The sequence below is a fragment of the Alligator mississippiensis genome, chromosome 3 (assembly GCF_030867095.1).
Source record: "Alligator mississippiensis isolate rAllMis1 chromosome 3, rAllMis1, whole genome shotgun sequence".
Taxonomy (NCBI): Eukaryota; Metazoa; Chordata; order Crocodylia; family Alligatoridae; genus Alligator; species Alligator mississippiensis.
The window spans coordinates 55,166,703-55,192,888 of record NC_081826.1 but is presented as its reverse complement, the minus strand read 5'-3'; the positions used below and the strand labels follow the sequence as shown (position 1 = coordinate 55,192,888).

General features: G+C 42.6%; 1 protein-coding gene across 2 annotated transcripts in view; it reads left to right on the top strand.

The window, feature by feature from the left end:
* Window positions 1-25,289, top strand: part of PKIA (cAMP-dependent protein kinase inhibitor alpha) — an 83,175-nt gene extending 57,886 nt beyond the window's left edge. For both annotated transcript variants that reach the window (XM_014606811.3, XM_014606810.3), the window contains exons 2-3: window positions 15,344-15,521; window positions 23,599-25,289. In XM_014606811.3, the coding sequence (XP_014462297.1) occupies window positions 15,371-15,521; window positions 23,599-23,678 (231 nt within the window). In that variant the 5' untranslated portion in view covers window positions 15,344-15,370 and the 3' untranslated portion in view covers window positions 23,679-25,289. The remainder of the gene's footprint in view (window positions 1-15,343; window positions 15,522-23,598) is intronic.
* Window positions 25,290-26,186: the final 897 nt, after the last annotated feature.

The window sequence follows — 26,186 nt, the reverse complement described above, 5'->3', positions numbered from 1 at the left end:
GCGAGAAATGGCCAATTTTATTTCAGGCTTATCTAGGAGGATGGCCTGATATCGAGCCATTCGTCCCGGGGTTAACCAGTTCCCTCCTTTCTGCTTCAGGACTGTAAGCACTGCGTGAGGTACATATACAGTCATTTCATGGCCTAGGATTAACTTTTCAGCTTCTTGTATTAGCAGACAGGTGGCAGCAACAGCCCGGAGACAAGCAGGCCATCCGGATGACACGAGGTCTAATTGTTTAGAAAAATATGCCACTGGTCGTTGCCAGCTACCCAATTTCTGTGTTAAAACCCCCACGGCTACCCCTCTTCGGTCATGCACAAAAAGGGAAAAAGGCTTACTCATGTCCGGTAGTCCTAAGGCGGGTGCTTCAATAAGAGCCTGCTTTAACTGGCAGAATGCTTGCTCATACTCTTCAGTCCATTCAAGCACCTTTTAATCACCTTGTGTAGCTCCATACAGAGGTTTTGCAATAACCCCAAAATTTGGAATCCAAATCCTGCAAAAACCTACTGTACCTAAGAAGCCCTGTAGTTGTTTCTTTGTTTTTGGGGGTGCTAGCCGGCATATAGCTTCTTTTCTTTCAGGCAACAGGGCTCTCTGACCAGGCTGTAGTTCAAATCCCAAATATGTTACCTTCTGGGACATTGATTGCATCTTATTTCTGGACACTCGGTATCCTTCCTGTCCCAGAAAATTAAGGAGGCAAATTGTTCCCTCCAGGCAGCTTGCTTCAGTGGTGGCTGTTAAAAGCAAGTCATCCACATATTGCAAAAGAGCACAGGACAGTGGCAGTTTTAGCCTATGTAAATCCTTGCTTAATGCAGTGCCGAATAGGGTTGGGCTGTTTTTAAACCCTTGGGGTAAGACAGTCCAGCAAAACTGAGCCTTAATGCTAGTATCTGGGTCTTCCCATTCAAATGCAAATATTTCCTGAGATCCCCTCTCTACCGGTATACAGAAGAAAGCATCTTTTAAATCAATAACCATAAACCAGTTATGAGCTGGGTTCAAGGCAGACAGCAGGGTGTATGGGTTGGGAACAACCAGGTGTATACTCATGACCACCTTATTTACAGCTCTCAGGTCTTGGACAAACCGATATTCATCACTCTTAGGCTTCTTCACAGGCAAGATGGGGGTGTTAAAAGCTGATGTGCATTCACGGAAAAGGCCATACTCCAGGAACCGTTCAACTAACGGCTTCAGTCCTTTCCTGGCTTCCATCCGCATTGGATATTGTTTCACACATGGAAGCTGGGCCCCTGACAAAAGTTGAATCTTTACAGGGTCAGCATTTTTAGCCTTCCCGGGTCGGTGACCTGCCCATACCCATGGAACAACAGCATCGAGCAGGGTTTGAGGAATATCCGGTGTACTTTCCTCTCGGAGAAGGCAAGCCTACAAACGCCACCCCTTTTCAGGAGGCACCGTTAGGAACATTTGCCCATCCTGAAATGACAACGTAGCTTGCAGTTTACAGAGGAGGCCTCTCCCTAAAAGGGGAACGGGGCAGTCTGGCATATACAAGAATTGATGGGTGACTTCAGCCTGCCCAAGATTACAGGTCATTGGCTGTAGGAAGGGTCGTGTTAGTGCCTTCCCTGTGACCCCTACCACCGGCACAGTCTTTTTACTTAAAGGTTTCAGTTTTTGAGTTAAGACGGAATGAGTAGCACCTGTATCGATGAGAAATTCTACCAATTCATCTCTGTCCCCTAGTTGCATTTTAACCAGAGGCTCATCAGGGGACAGTGGGATCTGGGTTATCTTTCCCTCCCAGGCCTCCGGTCCCCTTCAATCTGAATCCCTTCCAAAAGCAAACAGTCCAGTGCTCTCCTCTCTTTTCTTTTCACCTTCACCTACTTTCCGATAGGGGCATTCCCGCTTCCAGTGTCCCTTTTGTTTGCAATAGGCACACTGATCTTTCTCTAATGGACCCCGCCTCTGAGGCTGTCTCCGGGATCCCTCATTTCTGGGTTTTCCCGTGATTGCAGCTGCCACTAGGGCTGCCTGCATTTTCATCTTTCTCTCCTCTTTCTTGTCCTGTTGCTTTTCCTGAACACTTTCTCGGTTAGTAAATACTCGGTAAGCAATGTCTACTAGTTGGGAAATAGGCATACCTGTTGCTCCGTCTGTCTTCTGCAATTTCTTTCTAATGTCCGGTGCACTCTGACCTATGAAGATCATATTTACCATGCGAGCGTTTGATGCATCCTCCGGGTCCTCGCGGGTGTATTGTCTGAAAGTAGTGTAAATTCTTTCCAAGAAAGCACTCGGGGTCTCATTCATCTCCTGTCGAACCTCATACACCTTACTGAGATTCTGAGGTTTTTTCACAGCATCTCTCAATCCTCAGAGGATATAGTCTCGATAGGCATGGATGGAGGTCATATCTTGGTCTGGTTTCCAATCTGGCTCCTGGGTGGGGACATGATCGTCCCTATTTCCTTGCAGGTGCCTTGCGGTAATTTCCTTTTCCACGTACTCACGGGCTTTGTTTACTACCATCCTCGTTTCCTCTGGTGTCAACAGGACATCTAAAAGAGACTGAACGTCTGCCCAAGTTGGGTTATGGGTTTTGAAAATCATTTCAAACAGGTTTCGTACCTTTTCAGGATTCTCTCTCAAGCTGGGGGTATTGTTCCGCCAGTTATACAAATCTGAGGTAGTGAAAGGAATGTGCACAAAGGTTCGACGGTAGGTTGGCTCACCGTCATCTTCGAGAGGCCCAGGTACCACTTGTTTTCTTAGGGGAAATACCCCATTTCCCTTCCCACGGCCAGGATCAGATTCCCTGCGGTGTTTTCCCTTAACCCCAGAGTCTGCTTCTAACTGTACTCTCCACCCACCTCCCGGGGTTATATCAGGAGAAGTCGGGGATTCTGGAGATTGCCAAGCACCTGACGGCCATGGTTGGTGCTGTTCCAGATCCCTGGGTCGGGGAGTGTTCTCAACCTCCGCCTCGGGGGGGGGGGGAAGAAGCAGGAAGAGCAGATGCCAACGAGGAATCAGATGAATCAGGAGGAGGAGGGGGAAGAGGAAGAGAATAAGGTAAAGGCAGCAAAGGGAGGGGAGCCTCTGGCTCCGGACAGTCCAGGACAGGATTTGCAGTTGGTCGAGCCACGGCCATCTCACAGATCCCAACCCCCTCCCCCAATCCACATTCCTCCAAAACCTTTCTATCTCTACAAAGAGACATAAACGCTTGCGCATACATCAATTCCTCCCATTTACCATTCTGCCGGCAGAACAAAATCAATTGTAAGATGGTATTATAATTAACACTTCCCTCCGGAGGCCAGTGTTCTTGATCATCTAGCTTATAGCGTGGCCATGCAGTTTCACAGAAGAATTTGGCTTTCTTCTTAGTCATAGGATCCCCACCAAACTCTGCCCAATGTCCCAATACACAAGAGTGGGGGGTACATTTCCTAACCTTACTGTTAATAGTACCCATCTCAGGGCTGCCTTCCTGGTTCTGACTGTCCGACTTACCTGGGATCCAGGGATCTGTTCTTAGTCCTCGTCCTCACAGGGGAACAATCACTGATCTTGGACTCGGGCCAGACAGAATACTTACAGCGATAATCCCAGGCAGGCGTACTAACGGTAGGCCTTATGCCCTTTCTACCCTCTCACCCAGGTGCCTGTTACTGGTACTTTCACTCTATGGCGTTGCACCATTAGGCTACTGCTGCCTCAGTGATCCAGCTCCCCCTGAAGCAAAAGTCTCACCGGGAAAAGAGATCCCGGGGTGCGCCTGACATTCGCTTTGGAGGTGTGGCTCTCCGGTCGTCACTTAGTCCGGGCAAAGCTTTATCTAAGGCAGTCCAATCTGGGTCGCCAAAAACTGTTGAGCCCCAGCTCAAGTCTGGGATCGTGCCTGGTATGCAAAGGCCAATAAAGATACCAGGGGTGAAAGTATAAAGAAGGTTTATTGCTAGCAATAAAAGGTGCGAGTGGAATAATTTCACGTAACAAGCACACCAGGTTACTATTTCTAAGCATCTTTTATACAGGAGTTTTTGAACCTCCATAAGCATCCTTGTTTGCTGATTGATTATAAAAGAGTGACGCAAGGAGTTCTTTACTGAGCATGTCTCTATATCTGTGTTTTAGCCATGTATCTCATTTACATACATGTATGTTTCATTAGCATACTTTTTCCCCACCTAGGGGCATGATTTTTAGTATTTTAATGAGCTCTTTAACCCAGTACCCTGGCTTCTACTTTTGTTTTCAAGCCCCCTTTATCTAGGACTGTCTCCTCCTTATCATCGCAGATGGGCATTCGTCTCATAACATTCTCTTTTGCTTCGTCTCTGAGTAGTGGTTTCTAGGTCACTCCTTACAGTACGAGGCCTGAACAAATGACCTGTTAACTCCCAAGTAATTTTATTCAGCTTTGTACATCAAGGGCTACTTCCCATTTCACTTTACATGCCTAAATTGCAGTTATCTAGCAACATGTGTGCTAGTTTTGGCACAAATACAGTTTACATTTTCACCTCTGATGAAGTAGAAATAACTTGGCTTGCCTATGTGGGTGTCAGTGGAAAAAAACATAGGAAAGACATGCCCTTCCATTTTTAGCCCAATAGCTAGTGGTTAGGGTACCCGTCCAAGGAGTATAGGCTCTTTCACCCTCCAGGGTGGAGGTTAGGCATTATTCAAATTTTTCAGACTCTCACCCTACAAAGAATTCAGGTCAAGCCAGCTGTTGATGGCTGAATTAACTTTCTTATGAAAGGAACTATTGAGAGAGTCAAAGATGGCCCTTTCCCCTGCCATGCCCCTGCCAGCTTGCTTGCCTGTGGCTATTAGTAAAGGGTACCAGAAGGGTTTAATAAAGGAGTATTTTCCATAGGGGGCTCAAGTTCTGTTACAACTGCGCTCTCTTGAATGTAGCACTGGAGTATAACCAGTGAACTTCCTGCAGTCATCTCGCTTGGTTCCAATGTATAGGTGAAACAAGGGCCCTAAATTAAAATGGTGCATTTTAAAAAACACTGCTTCAATTTAGGGCTGATTAAACTCCAATGTCATGCAAACACCCTGCTGACTTACCTGCCTCTCCAGCAGGAAGGGGAGGGTGAGCTGCCGGCAGGCAGAACGGTCCCTGGCAGGGGGGTGGGGAACAGCATGGCCTGGTGCTTCTTTCCATAGCAGCTGCAGCACCCCCCACCAGGTGGCACCTGGCCACTGGCACCAGGCTCAGACGGTCTCATGGCACCACAGCTGTGGAGGGAAGCACCGGGCCCTATGCAGCTCAGGCAGGCAGGCTCCAGGGGAGGAAGGAAAAAAAAAAAGGATCAGGCTCGCTGCTTTTCTTGGGCAGAACTGCTTTCCCAGGCTGCTGCCAGGTTGCCTGCAGGGCTTCCTGCAGAGCCGTGGAGCTGCACGGAGCCCAGTGCTTTGCTCCGCAGGTGTAGGGGTAACAAACCAGAACTCCTCGTATGAGTTTTAGTTTCCTGCGCCCCAAGTCATTTAAGGTGTATTACGCCACCGAATTTTCTACAGCGGCTGGAATTAATGCACAATACGCTGCCGAGGCGTGCAAGCACCAACACCATTAAAGCGGCGCAAAAGCATTTGGCCTGTTTTAAAGTGTCGTGCAAACACACCTCTCATTTCGTCTACACACAGCCTTTTAGTCCAACTAGATCTCTCTCATGCTTTCACCTTGCTGAACCTTTGCAGAAAAAGAGATTATAAATTCGCAACATTTTGGAGCTGTGGTTAAGCCAAAAGCTGAACTTTCTTTTCTGGCTCATGCCAATATCTATTTCATGTTTAACCCCTTATCCTATTGCTCCTCAAATATGGAGGAAGATAATCTGGGTACTGATGGTCCCCAGTTTTGGCTGAATTTAAACTTGCAGGACCTGTTAGTTCTTGTTTCAAACTCATATTCATCATTAAACAGCTGCTGTTTTCTACTCTAGATGTAATTGAATATCAGTAGTTGGTAAACGATATAGAAAGGCCCAAATTATGAATCAGTTGCACAGCATGAGAGTAGAAGGCCTCTTGAATCTTTTGTCTAAATAAGACTATACAGACTGCTTATCATTTTGTAAACTTCTGCTTCCTTTGACTTGCAAGATACTGCACATAAATATGGCAGGGAGGGCAGGTGTCTTCTTTGCCAAGAAAGGGGTATTCGTGTACTGAGCAGGGGACAGGGTGTAAAGAAATGTTAATGGAAAGAGTGCCTGTACAATGGTAGGGCACTATACCCTGGTGCTGAGGACTGGCAAACCCAGTTTAAGTTGGCTTTCATTACACAGAGATTTGGTTACAGCAGTGTTTTGTTTTGATTTATTCCGTTAAAAGGCTTGTTTCTAAAAAAAAAAATAAAAAAAAAAAATCCAAAACAACAAAAACCAAAGCCAAACTCCTAGCTTATTCTATGCTGCTTTGTTTCTGCTGGTTCACCCAGAAGCACATAATAAAATACCAGCAAGGGTGCTCTGTAATTTTAAACCTGCTATTTCCAGTAGCAAAAATAAACCACCAACCTTAATTAAGGGAAACAACCTGTTCTGCTACATGTAGATTTTATAGTGTTGGCCACTTTAAATGACCTGTGAATAGAAGTATTATTGATGGATAAATCTAAAGTACATATACCAGTGGTAATGAGATAACTTTACAGTTCACACAAAAGAATAGTTCCCTTTCAAGAGACTTATTTTTCACTTCCTTCACATTGTTTTCTGTTCTGCAAAGTTGTCAGTATTTTAGAAATAAGTGATTGTCTGTTGCGAAAGTATGGTATGTTTGTTGAAATGTTTTGCTTTCTTGGCAGAAAAGGTGGAAACAGGAATGCCTGTGACACACAAATTAATTGCCAGCTTATATATTATTTGGTTCATGCAGAAAACATAGTCACAGGGGACTTTTCTTTTTGATTGAAAAGAAACCTGTCTGCAAGCTGAGGTTGAATCTGATTTTGGTTTTAAAATAACATTTTACACCTTCTGGAACGCATGCACAATTTGAAGAGATGGGACTTTTCTTCCCATATGAAGTCTGTGTGTGTTAATTTAACATCTTAAATAACACTTGGATTGCGATGCAACCATTACAAGCCAAAGTTTGGGAAATTCTTCTTTAAAGGCAGAAAAATCCATTGTTAATTCTCCATTGAGTATGTAGGTGGAAAAGCATGGTCTTTCTCAATGCAGTAATCTTTAGAGCAAATTAAACTACCTTGTACTCCAGTGAGTAATATGTGCTAAATACCAGAGTAAACTGCTTGTCATGGGCTTTTCTGTCTCCGTTTTGGTGTTCCTTCTTTCTCTTCTGAAGGGAAGGCAAGCAGTAAGAAACTGCATATGTGAGTCAAAGACCAATTAAAAACCTCAGTAGATTTACCAGTTCCTTGAACAGACTGAATTCCAGAGCCATGTGAACTACTAACCTGTGTTGTCTATGAGCAGCAATTTCAACGGGTCTTAGTATGGAGCATGTATTTTCATGTATTTTCTCTCACTTCAGATTACAGGTTTCCCTCACTTTATGCTGCACATGCGTTTCTTTGAAAATGGCACATAACTTGAATTTGCATAAAGGGAACCCACTTTACAATGTAACAAATAGGGATACGTTCCAAGACCTCGACTGTACTAACCGCCCCCATTTCTACCACTTTTACCAGACAATTTTGGTATTTGCCAATAGTAGACAGTACACACAAGCATGGGGTGGTAGTGAATGTTACCATACTGGGGATGGCAACTACAGAAACATGTCACAGACAACGAGCAAGGAGCACAGATTCACACAGGAGACTATGTTTGGGTGCGCATCACTCCCACAATGCACTGCACAAAGCAGCTGACTGCCACATCAATTGCATAAGAGTGAATTTACCCCGCGTATGACAATTTTTTTGTTATAAAAAGGGTCATCACATAAAAGTGAATTCACACATACAGTACCCGCATAAAGCGAGGGAAACCTGTATTTGAGGGTTGCCCTAAACTCACTGGTTAAAGAACTCTTCCAGTAAAATAAAGGGAGAATTGTGTCACTGCTTCAAGTGACATTAAATAGCCAAACTCGACTCAACTTGACAAGAAATAAGAATAGACCCTTTTCACGTGTGGAAGTCATTAGAAATTCTGGACAACCATATATGTATATCGCTTCCTCTTAAGTTGGAGTCCATTATGCTTATTCAACAGTGCCAACTTAATGACCTTTATTTCGCTGGTAGTGTTAGAATGATGTTTGTAGCTGTGAAGTTCCAGTTCCGTGGTAAGCAACAGATTTCAATATTGTCTGTTATGGTAGTGTTAAAGTGATAATCCAGTTTTATTTCACTAACTTCTAAGCAATACAAATAGCTGTAATCTGCCGTTGTTATAGTTTGAAGTGTAATTTGATTGTATTATGAAGAAATAAGAATGGAAGAAAGGATACAAATCTAATATAGTTTCAAAGCAGTAATTTTAAACCTAACATTTTGTAATTTAGTGTATTGAAGAGGCATGAAAGAAATTGATTAAAATATTTTCCTATAAAACCAGATTTTCAAAAATTTTACTCTGTATTCAGCCTGGATTTGATTTAAATCAAATCAGTTTAAATCGTGATTTAAATTGCTGGTCAGGAAGCCTCAATTTAATCATTGTTTTCTACAAAAAGTGCATTCTTGTTGTTTGATATCCTTTATTCATTTAACTTCTTGAAACTTTGCACTTTTAGAGAAAGGCGAGGGCTTGACTGTGTGTACACAAACTTGCAGAGACAACAGGGATGGTGGGTGGGTAATCAGGTCTGTTATCTCTCATCTCCATATACTGCTGTTAACAAGGATGTTATCTCTGGAGACAACAAATCCTCCCTATGCCTAAAGAAGGGTGTTTGTGCCTGAAAGTTTGCAAAGAACAATTTTTCCAACATTTAGTTGGTCTAGTAAAAGATACCACATTTACCCAAAGAACCTTGTCTGCCTATGATCTCTGGAGAGACAAATCCACAGTTTGAGAACTGAAACTAAATATCACAGAGATGCTTAATGGGCTCTTCTAGACAGAGCACTGAATCCCATTGGGTAGAGGGGTTTTCTTTAATCTTTACTGATCTATAAAGGAGCCTCTGGGAACCCCATAAGATTGGGCCCCAATATAGTCCACAGCCTGTTGTGACCTATTCATAAAACTTCTAAAATGATTACATGTATGTATTGTCTCAAATGTATACAATTAGAAGTTATAATCCCAACTCCATAATGATATCTTTGAGCTTTAACGTATGTTAAATTAAAACTATCGTTATATACTTTTTTTAAAGCATCTTAGACAACCAAAAAATACAATTTAAATTTAAAAAAAATCTGATTTCATGAAAAAATCTATTTTATTATTATTTATTATTTTTTAAATCATTGATTTTTTTTATCCACCCTGCTTGTATTTGAAATGTTGGTCTTGGAAACTAGAGTTCATTCAAACATAGTGATTGTCATGATCACTCTTTCTGTAATAATATTCATGCTTATTAAATTAAAGAAGAATTAAAATGTGTATGTTTATGGAAATTCAGTATTGTGTGATGCTTGCTTCTCTGCAGCTATCTAATAAGGTGATTTCTGGTAAACTATCAGATTAGTCCCAGAATGTCAGAGCAAATGCCAGCCCAGCCAGCCTCAGTACAAATCAGTGGGCAGGACCTTGTTGATCAGGTGAAAAATCAGAAAATAAAAGCATGGTGTACACAAAATTCAAGTTTCCATACATGCTCACTTCATGCTGCCAGGAGAAGAAGCACCAAAAGCTTGCAGAGAACAATTTTTCCAGCCATTCAGTTGCTCTAATAAAAGATATCAAATTTACCAAAAGAACCTGTTCTGCTGCTGGATACATTATCACAGCAACAGCTAGTAGCATAACTGAGGTAGAATGACCAGGGCAGGAGCCCTGGGTGCCACTTTTGTTGGTAAAGGGGAGGAAAGGGGGACAAAAATAACCATGGCTGTAGCTGCTCTGCAATACCTCTGGTGGCAGCTTATTAGAGCACCAGTCAGACCTTTTAAGGCTGCAGGCTAGTCAGAAGCAGGCAGGCAGATGCCAGGACCCAGCTGCCTCCACTGCCTTTCCCACAGCAGCAGAGGAAAAGTGCTTTTTCCTGTGATGGTAGGGGAAGGATGCCCACAGCCAGAGTCCCTCACCACTGAGTGCCACCAAAGGCCCATGTCTGTGGGCCAGATCAAACGGCTCTTCGGACCAGATTCAGGCTATGGGCAATAGGTTGGCAACCTTCTGTGTTAGAAGACCATACAATTGTTTGCTCATGTAGGACTATATATTATACAATTATTAAGCAAAAACGGGGGTCAGGCTGTGGAGTGATGAGGGATCCAGTGGGGCAGGGGGCTGGCTAGGCTGGCATGGTGATGGGTCAGACTAGGTGTATAACTTGGCCTACATGAGTAAAAAGTAGACACGCCTCATTTTTAATTCAACCGTGCAGGAAATTGTATTTGGTCATTTTTATATTGCTTAACCATACTTAGTTTTAACATCTCAGTGTTAAGAGATGCAATTCTGGTACCTGCAGGAGTCGATCCAGAGAGTCAGAAGTTGTCCCTCTCCTCCCCTGAGGAGTCTGTTATTGCAATTAAGTGTGAAATTCATGTAAGAGAGTGAAGAAGAGGCTTTTTGTAAGGGAATAGTGATTTTTTTGAGAGTTGTTTAGATAAATAAAATACATACTTCTGGGCATCAGGCCATCACATTGGAAGGGGATTTCTGTGGTGATTTCAAGGAAGTTCCATGTGTATGGAGTAATGTCTCAAGATAATACTAAGACAAAACAAAATTGTATTAGATATTTAGGAGACAATGCGTACAAGAATGCTTGAAGTTCTCAATAAATGTTGCAGCTGAGTTGTCCTTAAATGTTGGGCAATACTAGCCTTTTCATGTATTCAGTACTACATCGTTACATGTATATTTTTCTTTTATAGGCTTAAAAGAATATTCTGAGAGCGCTTCCTCCTCTTGTGACATATTTTATTTTACATGTGCATTTTCAAACAAGTTTTGCAAAATTAAAGTTTCAAAATATTTTCCATGTTTTTCTGGAGCATCTGAGAAGTAAATATAATCTGAGGAGGGCTTCATGGATTCATGGTCTGCGTAAAATACTCCAGAATAACAAGAAAAATGCTTCAGAACGTTCCGTGTGTGTCTGCCTGAATCCTAAGCAGCCCACCTTCTACAGCCTGCAGCCCTTTGGAGATCTTGATCATGGGATCGCTAAACCTGGAAGAATAATATCTTGCTGTTGAGGGGATGAATTCTGGGAACACAAATAAACTTAAATTTTGGAAACAGAGTAGCTTAACAAAGCAGGCCTCCAAGAAGGGGAATTATTTAAAAAAACAAACAAACCCTCTTGAGTTGACTCAGGAGGCTGGGATGACAGCTGCCAGACTTGGATTGTGGCCTAATCTGGACTGGGCAATGCAAAAGGCTTGATATTTCAGGGTTACTGAATGCCAACAACTTCAATAACTTATAAAGTAATGGATCAAGAAACTCAGCCCCTCTGAGTTTCTCATTCATTTTATCATTATTATTTTAATGTGGACACAACAGGCAAGGCTAATCTAAGGACAGGTATAACTTGGACATTGAGGGTAGGGATATGTGCCAGTTACAAAAGCAAGACTGCATGTACAGGTGTCATTTGACAACTAATTCAGAAGAGCAGGACAGGAATTCAGACCGGAGCAGACCACCCATTCTTCACTGTCTTCCAATAATCGTGGTAGATGAGGGCCTGCTAAAAGACACTGGTGGAGTTTCCTGGATTCTGCCAGTGAACACCTTGCATCAGAAGCCTGGTATTTGGAGGCTTGCTTTGTAGTGGCACCACCACAAATCTTGTCTCCACCAATCTCTTCTCCTGACAGAGGAGGATAATCTAACCTGTTTTATGGAGAAAGCTTTATAGAGATCCCATTATTTATTAATCCTGTTAACTCTGGAAATTAGGCAGAAGGCAGAGTAGATTTGTTGGAAAGGTACAGCATAACTTTCATAAGCAGAGGCCTTACTTCATAAGCGACTGCAGGAAGCTAAGCTGCTAAATAGGAAGCAATGGTTAGAATACAAAGGGTAGAAAAGAGGACAGGAAAAGGGAAGGGGTCCTAGAAACTGCCATTATTGTTATGAAGGATGGGAAGCAGTGTAGCATTAATGTGGAAAGTAAAAGAAACATGACAAGTGACTATAATTAGCTGTGATGTTGGGAGATTTCTTTCCCCTGCCCCCCTTGCTCCTCATCAAGTTGCTAGCAAACCCACTCCAATCAGCAACTCGGTGTGTAGTTTTCCATGAATGGAAAGATAATTCCTTATTTAGAGTACTGCTGCATTTAATTTAAGGCAGCATCCTGGAAGGGAGTTATACTGGGTAGATTTCAGATTGATTTGTTGACATCAAAATCCAAGCTCCTTGCAGTTGCAACTTTGAATTACTCCTTGGCTTTATGTTTAGTGTTCTAGAAGCCAGCCTTAAACAAAGGGACCAAACACACATTATACAAGTATGTTTCATTAAAATGAGAGAGTAGATTTGTCAAAAAGATGACTAAGAAGTCATGTCAAGTTTGCTTCTTTGGAAGACAGGACAGATAATTGTGAAGTTTTGTTTTGCTTTCTATTGTGGCCCAGGAGGATAATGTTAGCTGCCTCTTCTCTTCTCCCACTTCCACTTTATTTGCCTTGAATTGATTTTTTTTGTTTGTTTGTTTAATTAAATATTTGCAGTTGGAGGCTATACAGAAGAGTAAATGACTCAACTGTGTCACTTCCACACTGTTATGAAGAGAGAACATTCTGCAGGAAGCAATAAATACTCTGTGCTGTGGATTATTGTGGCGCCTACGAAAGCTTTCAATAACTGAAAGGCACAAGACAATTCTGTGTACATCGACAGGCTTTCAGTCATCATTGACCTCTTTCCGTTCTGTTTTTCTCCCAAGCTGGTTTCTTGTTTCATGGCTCTCGTTTATAGGAATAAAATTAGCATGTCAGCCATTCAGCATTTGGCGCATGTCACTACTTCATTCTCAGAAGCTTTGTAGCCCCAAACTTCTCTTCAGAGAAGTGACTCTTGCAATGATATTTGATACAGCTATATTTAGCCTTTATAAAGTACTATACATAATCCCTTTTCCCTGGCCTCTCAAACAACTCATCCTTATGCTTCAGTAAGTGTGCAAGGCTGACTTGACTGACTGACCCTGACTGTGCTGCCAGTGAGGGAGATGAAGAAATGGGATCAGACAGGAATTGACAAGATTTGTGAAGATAATGGCTTGTTTAGGAGTAAATGAAGACAGTTTGTTAGAGGAAAAAGGGTTGAATGTCTCTTAAATACTCCAAATCCATTGCATAAAAATGTTGTTGACTTTAAGGGTGTATTTCATAGTGCACAGATGAATTCAGTTAACAGTGATATGTAAAGATTTTAAAATAAAACTTGGAAACTTTGCTTTAGTTATTCCAGAAATGCCAATAGCTAAATATGACTACTGGGTGGATTGGTAGGTATGGATTGGTTTAAAAACGGCATGTGTGATATCACCCTTCTGCCAGTGCCATTTTCTGCACTGTTTACACATAGCATCTGTTCATCAAAGTCTTGTAGGGAGAAGGCAATCATGTGAAATGCCTCTGGTTACAAAGTTGATAGTATTCCACATCTTCAACATATCTTTCTCAAAGCCTTTGAAACTCTCTTTTAGCATGGTTCAGTCTGAGTTTCATGTATGAGTCAGCTGTTGGGGTAGAACAAGTAAATGAAGAGAATCCATATCATTGCACAGAGGAAGAAAAAAACCCACTTATTTTCAGCAGTAATAGAGACACAAGCTTCTCTATGTTTTAGTCTAAATGGGCAAGAGTTGGGCTTCAATTGCAAGGCAGATCTAGATATTAGGAAAAGTGTTCTAATTCTAAGCATGTTTAAGCTCTGGGCTCGGGTATCTCAGGACAGCGTGGAGTCTGCATCACTGGAGGAGTCTAAGGAGAGTTTGGACAAACTGGACAGGAGTGGTTGACCCTGCCTGGGGGAAGTGTTTTATCTGTAAGGCATTATTAACAAAAAAAGAAGGGAATAATTCTTTTTGCTGCTGTTGTAAGTGATCCTTCTGAGAGGCCTGTGCAGCTTCTGTAGCTGACTTGTGTGGAACTATCAACATAACTCTGACCCACTGAGAATTTTGACCTTCAGGAACCCACTTCTTCCTGGATGACTGCTTGTGTGTAGAACTAGTGATTAAGGGCAGAATCTGGCCCTCCATGTGCTTTTTGATGGTACATTTCTTCCCTTTTATTTGGATCCTGGTGCTCCCTTTTCCTGTAGCAGCAGACTGGACTCTTCTGGAATTTTTCAAAGCCATTTTTTGTTTGTTTGTTTTGCTTTTTAAACCTAGCAATGTGACTGTAGTCAAGGGGTTGTAGAGAAAGCCTAAGTACAGACAAACAGCCCAAGGCTGAATTGATTCAGTCTTTGCAGGTTAGTCTAAGCTGCAAAGTTTGCACCAATAAGCAAATGAACAGATGGTCACATTTGATTTGGGAAATACAGCTACGTGCCTGCAGTGGCTCAAGCCAGAAGCCTGAGGGTGCTAGAGCATGGCTCGGGTTCACAGCCAGCATGGGCTGTGTGTTTGCTTCCTCTTCCTGTTGCCCCTGTGGTCTCTGGGATTTGCAGACCACACTCACAGCAGTAAGATTCTACAGGGTTGCTCATCACTTCTTCTTCCTGCTTCCAAGTGCCTCTGGGATTTGTAGTCCACAGTCACAGCCAGCACTAAGTAGGGCAGGGCATACTCGGGGGAAGGGAAATTTAACCCCCCTCCCTGGCCCCAGACCCCAACAGGGGGTTTCCTGGGGAGCCAGTGAGCCAGCCCTCACTGCTTCAGCTAGGGAGCAGAAGGGCAGAGCCAGCCCTGCTCTCTGGAGCAGACAGCCCAGCCCATGGCTGCAAAATGCTAGGATGCTAGGGGACATTGATTTAACTTGAACCAGGAAGGGGTGTGGGTCAGAAGTTTCATTAACCCGTTTGATGTAAATCAGTTAAGTCTGATACTACATTCAACCAGGTTTATCTTTATACCAGTTTCAGCCATTTTGAAACTGGCATATGTGCACTGAGCGTCTGTTCTGTTACAGGTTTAAACCAGTTCCTGATCACTTAAAACAATTATGTGTAACTTCTGTCCCTAGACAGCAAGCTTGAAATGCCTTATCTTCATGAAGAGAAGTCTTTGTCATTTTGGTGTTCTAAATATTTGTCTTCCTTTCTTGCCGTAGGTACTGCTATGTGGATATTTGTTAGCAATGACTGATGTGGAATCTACATATGCAGATTTTATTGCTTCAGGAAGAACAGGTAGAAGAAATGCACTACATGATATCCTTGTGTCCTCCACAGGAGGGAACTCTAGTGAACTAGCTCTAAAGTTAGCAGAGCTTGATATAAACAAAACAGGTAAGTGCTTTTCTTTTATTCTGCTTGTTGGTTTTAGAAAGGAAAATTTAAAAAGCTAGTAACTTAGTAAACAGAGAACAGAGCTTGCTTGCACATTCTTCCTGTCCTCTCTCCCAAAAAAACTCCCAAACTCTGAAGTAAATGCATAAATTCAAACACTTCATCTACTATTACAGATGTAACGAGTTAATACAGATACAGAAACCCACATTTGAAGGGTTTTCTATTTCCATACTTCAGCCCTTCTGATTCCTCGAGTATATTGTTTATAGCAATGGGGAATAGAAAAATCCATGTAAGAAAGGTCCCTTGGGGAAAATCGGATGCGCTCTCCATGGCTGAAGGAAAAAAAAAGTTGATTCACAAAGTCATTGCAAAAATAAAACCCTTTAATGCAGCACAGGCATGCGTGGGCTTTAATAATCATGGCTTGCATAAAGTTGGACAAAGTGATGGTAATGTGATTGTTATTAATATGAATAGTCACTTCATATTGACTTGTAGTAAATGTTGATGCTCTTCTTTCTTGATTTGAATTGTCATGGCCATACATCTAGTTCTTAATGTTTACTAGTTGCTCCAGCGTTTTATTACAACAAGCTCCCAGCAAGTTTAATGACCCTTAATGTAAGAAGTAGAGCATGAAAAACCAGGCAAGTGGCAAGCAACTATCACGCGTACTCGTGCACACATACACACACTTCTAGTGGAGAGGGAAAAAGGGGTTTGAGAGCTCATCTCTGAACAGATCAGGGCAGAGAATTTCTGGATTTGGGTGACTAGATTTGTTTATCTTCATGCAACAGACCAACCTGGAAACTAAGTAGGTCTGTCTGTGGTGAACTAGCCACATAGAGCCTCCTGGGACTTCCCTTTTCAGGAAAGTTAAAAGTTTGGGGTTTTTTTTTAATGGGACAGGACTCTCGCATCATATACAGTAAAAAAATTTGTATACCGATATTTTAAGAGATGAAGACCTGAGTTCCTACATGATACTTGAGATGCAGTCAAAAGGTATAGCATCAGTATTCAACATATCCTGCTTCTATCTTTATATTTACCTATTACAAAATTCAGTTAGAATGAAACTTAAATTATTTTGATTGGAAACATACTGTATATTGACTTGCAGGTAAACGTCAAATGCAGAGAAAGAAATTAGTAGCTGGATCTAGATCTTGTGCTCATGAAAGGGAATTTGATTTAGTACCAATAGTTTGTGTTCCTATATTTATTAGAATGCTGCAGCTGTTGTGATGAGAGGGATCCTTAATCTTAAATCCAAGGAATGGTTAAACAATTATGAACCTAAATTTGTAACACAATTCAGGATTATATTTCATTTGTTTCAGACCTCTCTCTTGCTGCTCAAATGATTCTAAGAGCAGTTCATAAAAAAACATATCAGGTCACCGGCTATATGAAAAATGTCTTCCATATCCTCTTAAACTGCATGGTTAAATACAGACATTCCTGTTGCAGAATGCCTTTTTGTGTTGTTTTGGTTTCAGTTTTTGCTTATTTTGCAAATTTCAGTCCTGTTAGAAGTGTCAGATTGATAGCAGCTAAAGCGAACATCTTCCCTAATAACAGATCCTAAATTTGATACTCAGTGTCAGAACAAGTTGTCATGAACCACTGCTCCCTCAAAGTTTTGCCAGGGTAAGGTAATAATTCACTCTCTTCATGCCAATCCAATACTTGGCACTACACAGCATGGTACAAATGATTTTCTGTCTGTCATTTTGGAAACTTTATGATGGAGACACCTGTTTGTAAGGAACAGGAATAACCTTTCCAGTATGTGTGCTACCAAAAAGTGGGGGAAAATAAAATAAATCATTTTATAGAAATGTAAGACTTTAAATGTATATTCCCATAGAGAAATTAGTAGCTCAGTGAGCTGAGTGTTTTCCTTTACAATAGATACAAACTATTTTCTGTCTAGACTACCGTACAGACTATTGCAATGAAATAATATAGCAAGGTGAAAAAGTATAAGAACAGGAGGTGGCTTTGAAATGAGACTAATATAAATTGGCTGAGAGAAGAATAGTTCAGATATCTGTAGCTGTATTGCAGAGAGGATAGAGTGGAATCATACATGAACAGTTGAGAGGAATGGCTCTTCATGAAAAACTTGAGATGGACCAGATTTGTAGAATAAATCAAGAACAGGTAATGGTGCTGACATGTAGAGCATATGATTAAGAAAGAGGTGGTCATAGCTGAAGCATGGATCAGTAAAAGTGAACAGAAGAAAAGATAGGCATTCAAGCTTATGTGGTATGTTTGAGAGGATTAAGTCAGTGGTGTGGCCTCTGGGAGCTGATAGACCCTGAAAGGCCAAGAGTAATTAGATAGAAAAGTAAGATGGAATTTGAACAGAAATCATTAGCAGGGATGTCTAATCTACCTCCAGTTTTTCTAAGTCTTTAAATATTTTGTCTCTGTTTTAAAACCCTATCTACTAGAATAAGCACATTATGTGAGATTGTTAGCTTTATTTTTTTTAAAGATTTGTAGCCATCCTAGTCGTGGGAAAGAAAGTTTGAGAACACTATCTACGTGCATTCTGATGCTACAGAAACCAGGAGGGAAAAAATTATTTTAAAGGATTTTTTTAGCCAAACTAATTATTTTGGGAGGCCTGCACCTCTATTTTTGAATGTTGGCCATACATTGTATCTTAAGCATTAACCGATAAAGGATCTTAAAGGAGAGCAAAAGTAATAGTTAAACCAAGTAAACTAGTTTAATGGAAATTAGACAGGACTGCTTCTTTTTAAAGATGAGTTGAGAAGAATCCTTAAAGAACTAGTATGCTTCTGTAGCAAAGATAAGAATCACAGGACACTTTGTAGAAAGGGTAGAGTTCAGTGGGCACAGTTAGCCAAGGCTTGACCATTAAATAGGAGGCCTGTATACCAGTTGATTGATCAAGAAGCCTGTAGGGCAGTGGTCTCCAACCTCTTTAAGGTGAAGGTCACTTTTACTTTTTGAAGAAAAAGGCCAATCCAGGATCTACTGTGTGCCTACCCACCCTTTCTCCCCCCACCCAGCAGGTCAGTCGGGGCTCGGGGCGCAAAGCCCAGCGTGCAGCAGCAGCCACCTCACCCCGAGCACATATCAGGGGGGCACGTGCCTCCCAGGCCTCCACTGGGGTGTGTGCAGCAGTGGGAGCCCGCTGCATGCCTGGACAAGCTGCCCAGGCTCCGACCATTCCTGGCCCAACTGGGGCCCCACTCACCCAGTGGCAGGGGGTGCAGAGAGGGATTGTCCCACTCACCTGGCCTGGCCCCAGAGGAAGGGGGCGCAATTCAGCCCAGCCATGTGTGTCCTTCCACTCCCAGACTGCATCCTGGACACTCCCCATGTGCATCCCACTGTTCCCAATCTCAGAGCCTCTGACAGTTGATCTAAGATTGACTCTCAGGGGCTCCCTGATTGACCAGTCAGTCAGGATCAACTGGTTGGTGACCACTAGGGTTTTGGGCATTGAACTGTAGAAGATCTGATAATTTTGCTTGAAGTAGCTGTCACCTCTTTTATTTTTCTTCTTGTTTTGTTTTCTTTTCTTTTACAAGTCAGTCTGTTATGAATAGAATAAGCATTATTACCTGGAAAAGTGTGCATGTTTCAGCTGCCCTTGCTGGTTCTTGGTCAGGTCATGATTGTTACAATTTTTAGAACTTATTTTTTATGAGACCATAGCTTACACTGCATATGTGTATAGCCATGTGTGATGATAGTTACAGATGCGTAGTATGTAATTTGAAAAAGGAAAATAATTTGGATATACATTTTGATGGCAATACATACACACTTAATCCTACTGAAAACCTAGATTCTAGTAGTAGAGTGGGCTACAAACCAATGTTTAGATTTTTAGGAATAGCAGGATTGATTTGGCAGATTGCGAACCTGGTTATATCATCTCTGAATAGTATAAGCAGATTCAAAAAAAGCAGATTAGACAAATTCATTAGACCTATGCTAATGCAGCTAATATTCACTTCAGATTCAGGGGACAGTGATTCGATTCAGTGATTCAAATCACTGTCCCAAATCGATTTGGCTGAATCTTATTCGGAGATTCGGCCACCGTTGAGTTGGCCAAATCTCCAAATCAAACAGGCCCTATCCCCCTCTCACTCTCCCAGATCAGTCAGTGGCTGCCCCACCCAGCCCTAGCATCCTGGCTTTTTTTTAAAAAAGAGCCAAAAAAAAAAAAAAGCCCCACACTCACCAGCTGTTACCAACTGGGGGGGCAATCCCTGCTGCCCCCACCCCCACTGCCCTGTGCTGAGTGGGGGGCTCTGCCATGAGCCACCAGATGCCCTGACGGCCCCCCACTGGCCCCTACTTACCGGCACAGAGTCCGGGTCCACCTGCCTGCAGCGGTGAATGGGGACTGCCAAATCTCTCCGAATCTTTTCTGAATTGATTCAGAGAGTTTTGAATCGATTCGGACCTTTTTATTGGTCTCCTGATTTGATTTGGATTCGGCTGCCGAATTGGGCCAAATCTCCTCCAAATGAATCAGCACCTAAAGCTTTACACAGCCCTAAAATTCATGGAAGACAGGCTGCTTGAGAGCTATTAAATAGAAGATTCTGGGGTATATCCTTTGACATTTCTTAAATCAATGATGATTAATGCCAGGGAGGGGGTATGGCAGGGGATGGATTACATTAAACATCTAAAAAGGTGGTGCTTGACCTTTTTGACCCTGCGAGCCAGGTGAATGGGGTAGAGTCAGTCCTCAGGCCAGCTCAAGGCCCCAGAGCCCAATCCTGGCATGTGGGGCTGGCAGCATCCCCTCCTGCACTTGCATGCTGGGATTTGGCCCTGGGGCCCTGGCGCCATCCCCTCCCAGCCCTCCATGCCAGGATTGCATCCTGAGTCCTAGCACTGCTCCCGCATACTGGGATCAGGCTCTCAATCCAGCATACAGGGCCCAGGCTCCCCATGGGTCTGGAAATTTGGTGGTGGGGGAGCATTGCCACCTCTCTCCTGCTGCCAAATTTTCAGGTCCATGGGAAGCACTGCAGGCTGGATGACACAGGGCCAGAGGGGGTTGAGAACCCCTGCTCTGAAACATCTCCCACTTAACTCTGTCAGAGACAGGATACTGAGCTAGACTGGTCTGACCAAGTATGGTACTTTTTATTGAATCAACTGTTGGGAGAGGTGTTAGAGACTTTCATGCACAACATGCCCTTCTTCAGATCTACATTTTTGGGTCGGAATGACCCCTATAAGCATCTCATCTGACCCTCTTCATAAGCCTCCATAGAAACTTTCACCTAGGGCTTCCATTAGAGTGAATTATAGCATAAATTATCTTCAGACTTCCAATCTTCACTAAGTTCAAGTCATGAAGAATTCACCCCATCCCTTTGCAGACAGCTTCAATAGTTAATTACCCTCCTAGTTTAAAAACTGCCTTATTTTCATTTTGTAAATAACCATAAACTATGAACTATTGACTCTTACTAAGTCAGTAGTTTCGAACGGGAATATTCGAATGCTCGTGGCGCACGGGCCAAGTCCCAGAGGACTGGAAAAGGGCTAACGTGGTCCCCATTTTCAAAAAGGGGAAGAAGGAGGACCCGGGCAACTATAGGCCAGTCAGTCTCACCTCCATCCTTGGTAAAGTCTTTGAAAAAATTATCAAGGCTCACATTTGTGAGAGCCCGGCAGGGCAAATTATGCTGAGGGGAAACCAGCACGGGTTTGTGGCGGGCAGATCGTGCCTGACCAATCTAGTCTCTTTCTATGACCAGGTTACAAAACGCCTGGACACAGGAGGAGGGGTGGATGTCGTATACTTAGACTTCAGGAAGGCCTTCGATACGGTATCCCACCCCATACTGGTGAACAAGTTAAGAGGCTGTGACGTGGATGACTACACAGTCCGGTGGGTGGCGAATTGGCTAGAGGGCCGCACCCAGAGAGTCGTGGTGGATGGGTCGGTCTCGACCTGGAAGGGTGTGGGCAGTGGGGTCCCGCAGGGCTTGGTCCTTGGACCGATACTCTTTAATGTCTTCATCAGTGACTTGGACGAGGGAGTGAAATGTACTCTGTCCAAGTTTGCAGATGACACAAAGCTATGGGGAGATGTGGACACGCTGGAGGGCAGGGAACAGCTGCAGGCAGACCTGGATAGGTTGGACAAGTGGGCAGAAAACAACAGAATGCAGTTCAACAAGGAGAAATGCAAAGTGCTGCACCTAGGGAGGAAAAATGTCCAGCACACCTACAGCCTAGGGAATGACCTGCTGGGTGGCACAGAGGTGGAAAGGGATCTTGGAGTCCTAGTGGACTCCAAGGTGAACATGAGCCAGCAGTGTGATGAAGCCATCAAAAAAGCCAATGGCACTTTATCGTGCATCAGCAGATGCATGACGAATAGGTCCAAGGAGGTGATACTTCCCCTCTATCGGGCGCTGGTCAGACCGCAGTTGGAGTACTGCGTGCAATTCTGGGCACCGCACTTCAAGGAGGATGCGGATAACCTGGAAAGGGTCCAGAGAAGGGCAACTCGTATGGTCAAGGGCCTGCAGACCAAGCCCTACGAGGAGAGACTAGAGAAACTGGACCTTTTCAGCCTCCGCAAGAGAAGGTTGAGAGGTGACCTTGTGGCTGCCTTTAAGTTCATCACAGGGGCACAGAAGGGAATTGGTGAGTATTTATTCACCAAGGCGCCCCCAGGGGGTTACAAGAAATAATGGCCACAAGCTAGCAGAGAGCAGATTTAGAATGGACATTAGGAAGAACTTCTTCAAAGTTCGAGTGGCCAAGGTCTGGAACAGGCTCCCAAGGGAGGTGGTGCTCTCCCCTACCCTGGGGGTCTTCAAGAGGAGGTTAGATGAGCATCTAGCTGGGGTCATCTAGACCCAGCACTCTTTCCTGCTTATGCAGGGGGTCAGACTCGGTGATCTATTGAGGTCCCTTCCGACCCTAACATCTATGAATCTAAGTCTGAATCTAGGGGACAAGAGCTTTTGAAGTATGCTATCAGATACTTTCTTCCTGCATAGGTACTTTGAGGCTTTGTCAAGTCTCCTCTTAACCTTCTTCAGGGTAGCAGATGGAATTTCATTTATGACTAAAGACACATTTAAAGACGCATTCTTGTAGCTTACAATGAGAAAACTGAACTGATGGAGAAAGAACTATATTACTACTATTTTTGTCTTCTGCTGTAACAGCTTCTCCCTTGACTGAACTGTATTCACATTCAGTACATTCAAATGTTTTCTTATATTGTCAAATTAATGCACTTAAGATATCTAGTAGGGCTATGTGAAGCTTCATTTGCCAATACGATTTGAAGGAGATTCAGCCTGATTCGGCGGCTAAATCTCCAAATCTGAATCTAATTGGGAGACCCATTAAATGGTCCGAATTGAATCCAAAGCCTCCAAATTGATTCAGAAAAGAGTCGGAGATATTCAGAGATTGGGATCGGCCGGTGAGAGGCAGGCACAGCTGGGAAGCTGTAGGCTCTCCTGCAAGAAACCCCCAAGTCTGCCATGTCTGGCCCCATCCCCTGCCTGGCCCTAGCCTCCCAGCACTCCCATCCTGTGGCTCCCCCACCTGGGGAGAGGCAGGCACAGCCGGAGGAGCTACGGGAGAACCTGCAGCCAAATGTCTGATTCTTATTCAGCCAGATCAAATGGGGATAGTGATTCCAATCACCGAATCAAATCACTGTCCTCCAAATCAGCCGAATCCGAATCGAACACTTCCTTATTTGCACAGGCCTAATATCTAGATGTTTGCAGAAAGACTCTTTATAGTTTTTGTTTTTACTGCTAGTAATCTTAAGTGTTGCCAGAAATGATAGATAACAACAGTTCAGACACATTTGCCTTTTTTTTTAATATGTGTTTTTATATAGTTTTCTATATAACAGAATGTTTTTAAAAATCAGTTCTGATTTTTTTTTTTAACACTTTTCTACTAGGGACAATGTGCAGGGGGAGGGGAAGAGAGGGACAAAACTTATTCTGAGAGAGAAATGCCTTTGTGGAAAGGATCAATCATCCCTCTCGTTTGGTTCTTGCAGAAGGTGAAGGAGATGCACAAAGAAATCCAAACGAACAAACTGGAGAGGCCCAGGGGGAAGCAGCCAAACAAGAAAGCTGACATCCGACTTTGACTGACAGGAGCAGCTGCTGGATGTTTTTCCAGACTCCAAGAAACAAATTTGTTTCCATGAGCAAGCAGATGGAAAAGAAAATGGATGTGTTTCGCTGCTGGAGCCTGCTCACTGTAATGCTAAAAATGAGGGGGCAGGCTATGGCAGCAGACAGAATTCTCTCTACCTCTGTCATTAACAATGGCTGAAACTCCGTTGTTGATCCCGGGACATAGTTGGATGGATCTCTTCAGAACAACCACTTCATGGCACAGCTTGTAGAAAGTAGAACAAACTAGATCATTCTTGTAGCAAAAGTCCTTTGAAACATCGGGGATTCACTTGTGTTCCGTGGCGAAGGTTTGCGTGATCCTCAGAGTTTTAAATTCTCTGGCCAAAGTGTTCACCCACTAAAAGAACTGTAAAGAAAGCGCTGTTTTTAGAACTCTGCATCTGTGTTTTACAGCTGTTATTTACAATGTTTTTGTATTGTACAATTTGGATGCTCCACACTGCCCCTTCAAAATGCTTATGAAGAATATTTCTGTTACTGTGAATTTTTCTACCACTTGTTTGAAAGGGCTGGTTTTTGCATAATGTGGTGGTGCGCACATGATAGATTTCAATGTCAACTGCTAAACTGATCATGCCTAAAACTAACGACTCATCAACACTCCATTTGATTACTAGATGAGCCTTCAGAGTGATTCATTAATGTGAAATAGTTCGGTGTGTTTTGTGTCTGGTACAGTTTTGCCACTTGCCTGTAGTTAGCTGCATATCAGAAATTAGAACTGAATCTTTACATTTTAGTCTTTCCTATCTCATAATTTGTCTCCAATTTATTAATCTTTCTCCAGGCTCTTTCTCTTAAGTCAGTCCAATCAGTTTGTTATCACAGTTTCAAGAATAAAAATCAGCCTATGTGGTTAAAAAACACAAAAACAACAAAAAATGATTTGAAGAATAACTACAACCCCCATGGTGCTAGTGAATCCGTGGTTCCTGCTGTTAAACACACACCTTTTGTTAACTTGTGGGGAAAATGACCAACATAACCATTCTGGTATGATTTTAGCTATTCTAGAATAACTTCCCTATCTGGACACTCTATTCTAGAATAAACTCACTTTTATTCCAGAACGGAGTGTCCATACTGTTAAGTTGATTATGGAATAGCTCATTCTGCTGTAGCTATGCCAGCCTGTCTCCTCCATAAAGACTAGAAATTACACTTGTGGTTTGAACTGAGGTAGTCCTACCTCCTTGTGAACGAGGTATGTGAGAAGAATGACTAATACTGTGGCAATCGCGTAAGCATCAATCACAGAATAAAAAGTGGGGTTTTTTTTTAATTAACAGAGGTGACATTACCTTCTTTTGTTGGTTTAAATTGTTATGCACTTTTTAATGTTTGTAAACTTTTATTAATGACTCGTGTGATTGCTTTCTGATATATTAATAATCAGTTAATGAAACATTATTTACTGTTACAGCCCTGGCTGTTTCTACAATATGTATCATGGTACTTGTCACATGGAATTTTTTTGTGAGATGTGTAAAACTTCTGATCAGTATTATGAGCTCATTTATTAGTGTTAATAAATAACAAACCAGCAGTGTGCTTGTGGTTCATTAGCACAATCTGACTCCTTTTACCTTTTGTTGTCTGTCTGACCTATAGGCTATAAACAGATGTTGCATTTTTCCCAGGAGAAAAGCGTCTTGTCCTGGGATCCAACAGACATTTACACCTATTGTCTTGCCTTCAGTGAAGTGTGCTGGATAAAATTTGCTAACTGTTTTTCTGGGATATTCCTGCATGCTTCTAAGTTAATTGCAGCTCATTTAGTTTAATTGTGGTTCATTTCAGGGACAAGCCTGACAAACTGTGTGTTCTCCCTGGCCTCCTATTGACAGAGGATCAGAATTGCAGCTTGGAAAAGGCTTCTTCCTATTTTCCAGCCCCTCGCTGAATTCAGCAGCAGGATAAGAGGTAGCAGCTGCACTTGCACCCCTGGGATCCTGAGCTGAATGAAAGCAGTAGCTCCAGCCAGAGCTCTCACTGATCAATAGTGATCTCAGAGCTCATGGCACATGCAGAGAACCAGCTCACTGCAAATGCATCACATAGCCAAAAAAGGATGTAACCACACTGTCATGCCCCTTCCTCCAAATCCACCCTTTACTATTCACTCAAGACATTTAAAAGCAAGATACTAAAAGTACCTTTGTATTCCACCCTTATTAGTAAAACTCTCCACTGCTCTGCAGACCTTTCAGTTCACCTCCAACAGATACAAAGACTCAATAAGTAACCCAACTTCATCAAGCTAGCACTTCAATGCAAAACCCTGAGAGTGACCTTGTCTACGGGCACGGCTGTCACACAATCTGTATTTCAAGTTATTTGGTGCTAACACTGAATGTGCGAATATGCATTAATAACTGTGTTTTAGATTTTTTTACTCTAACTACTTCTTTCTAGAAGTTTTATTACTTATGCTTCTAGTGTG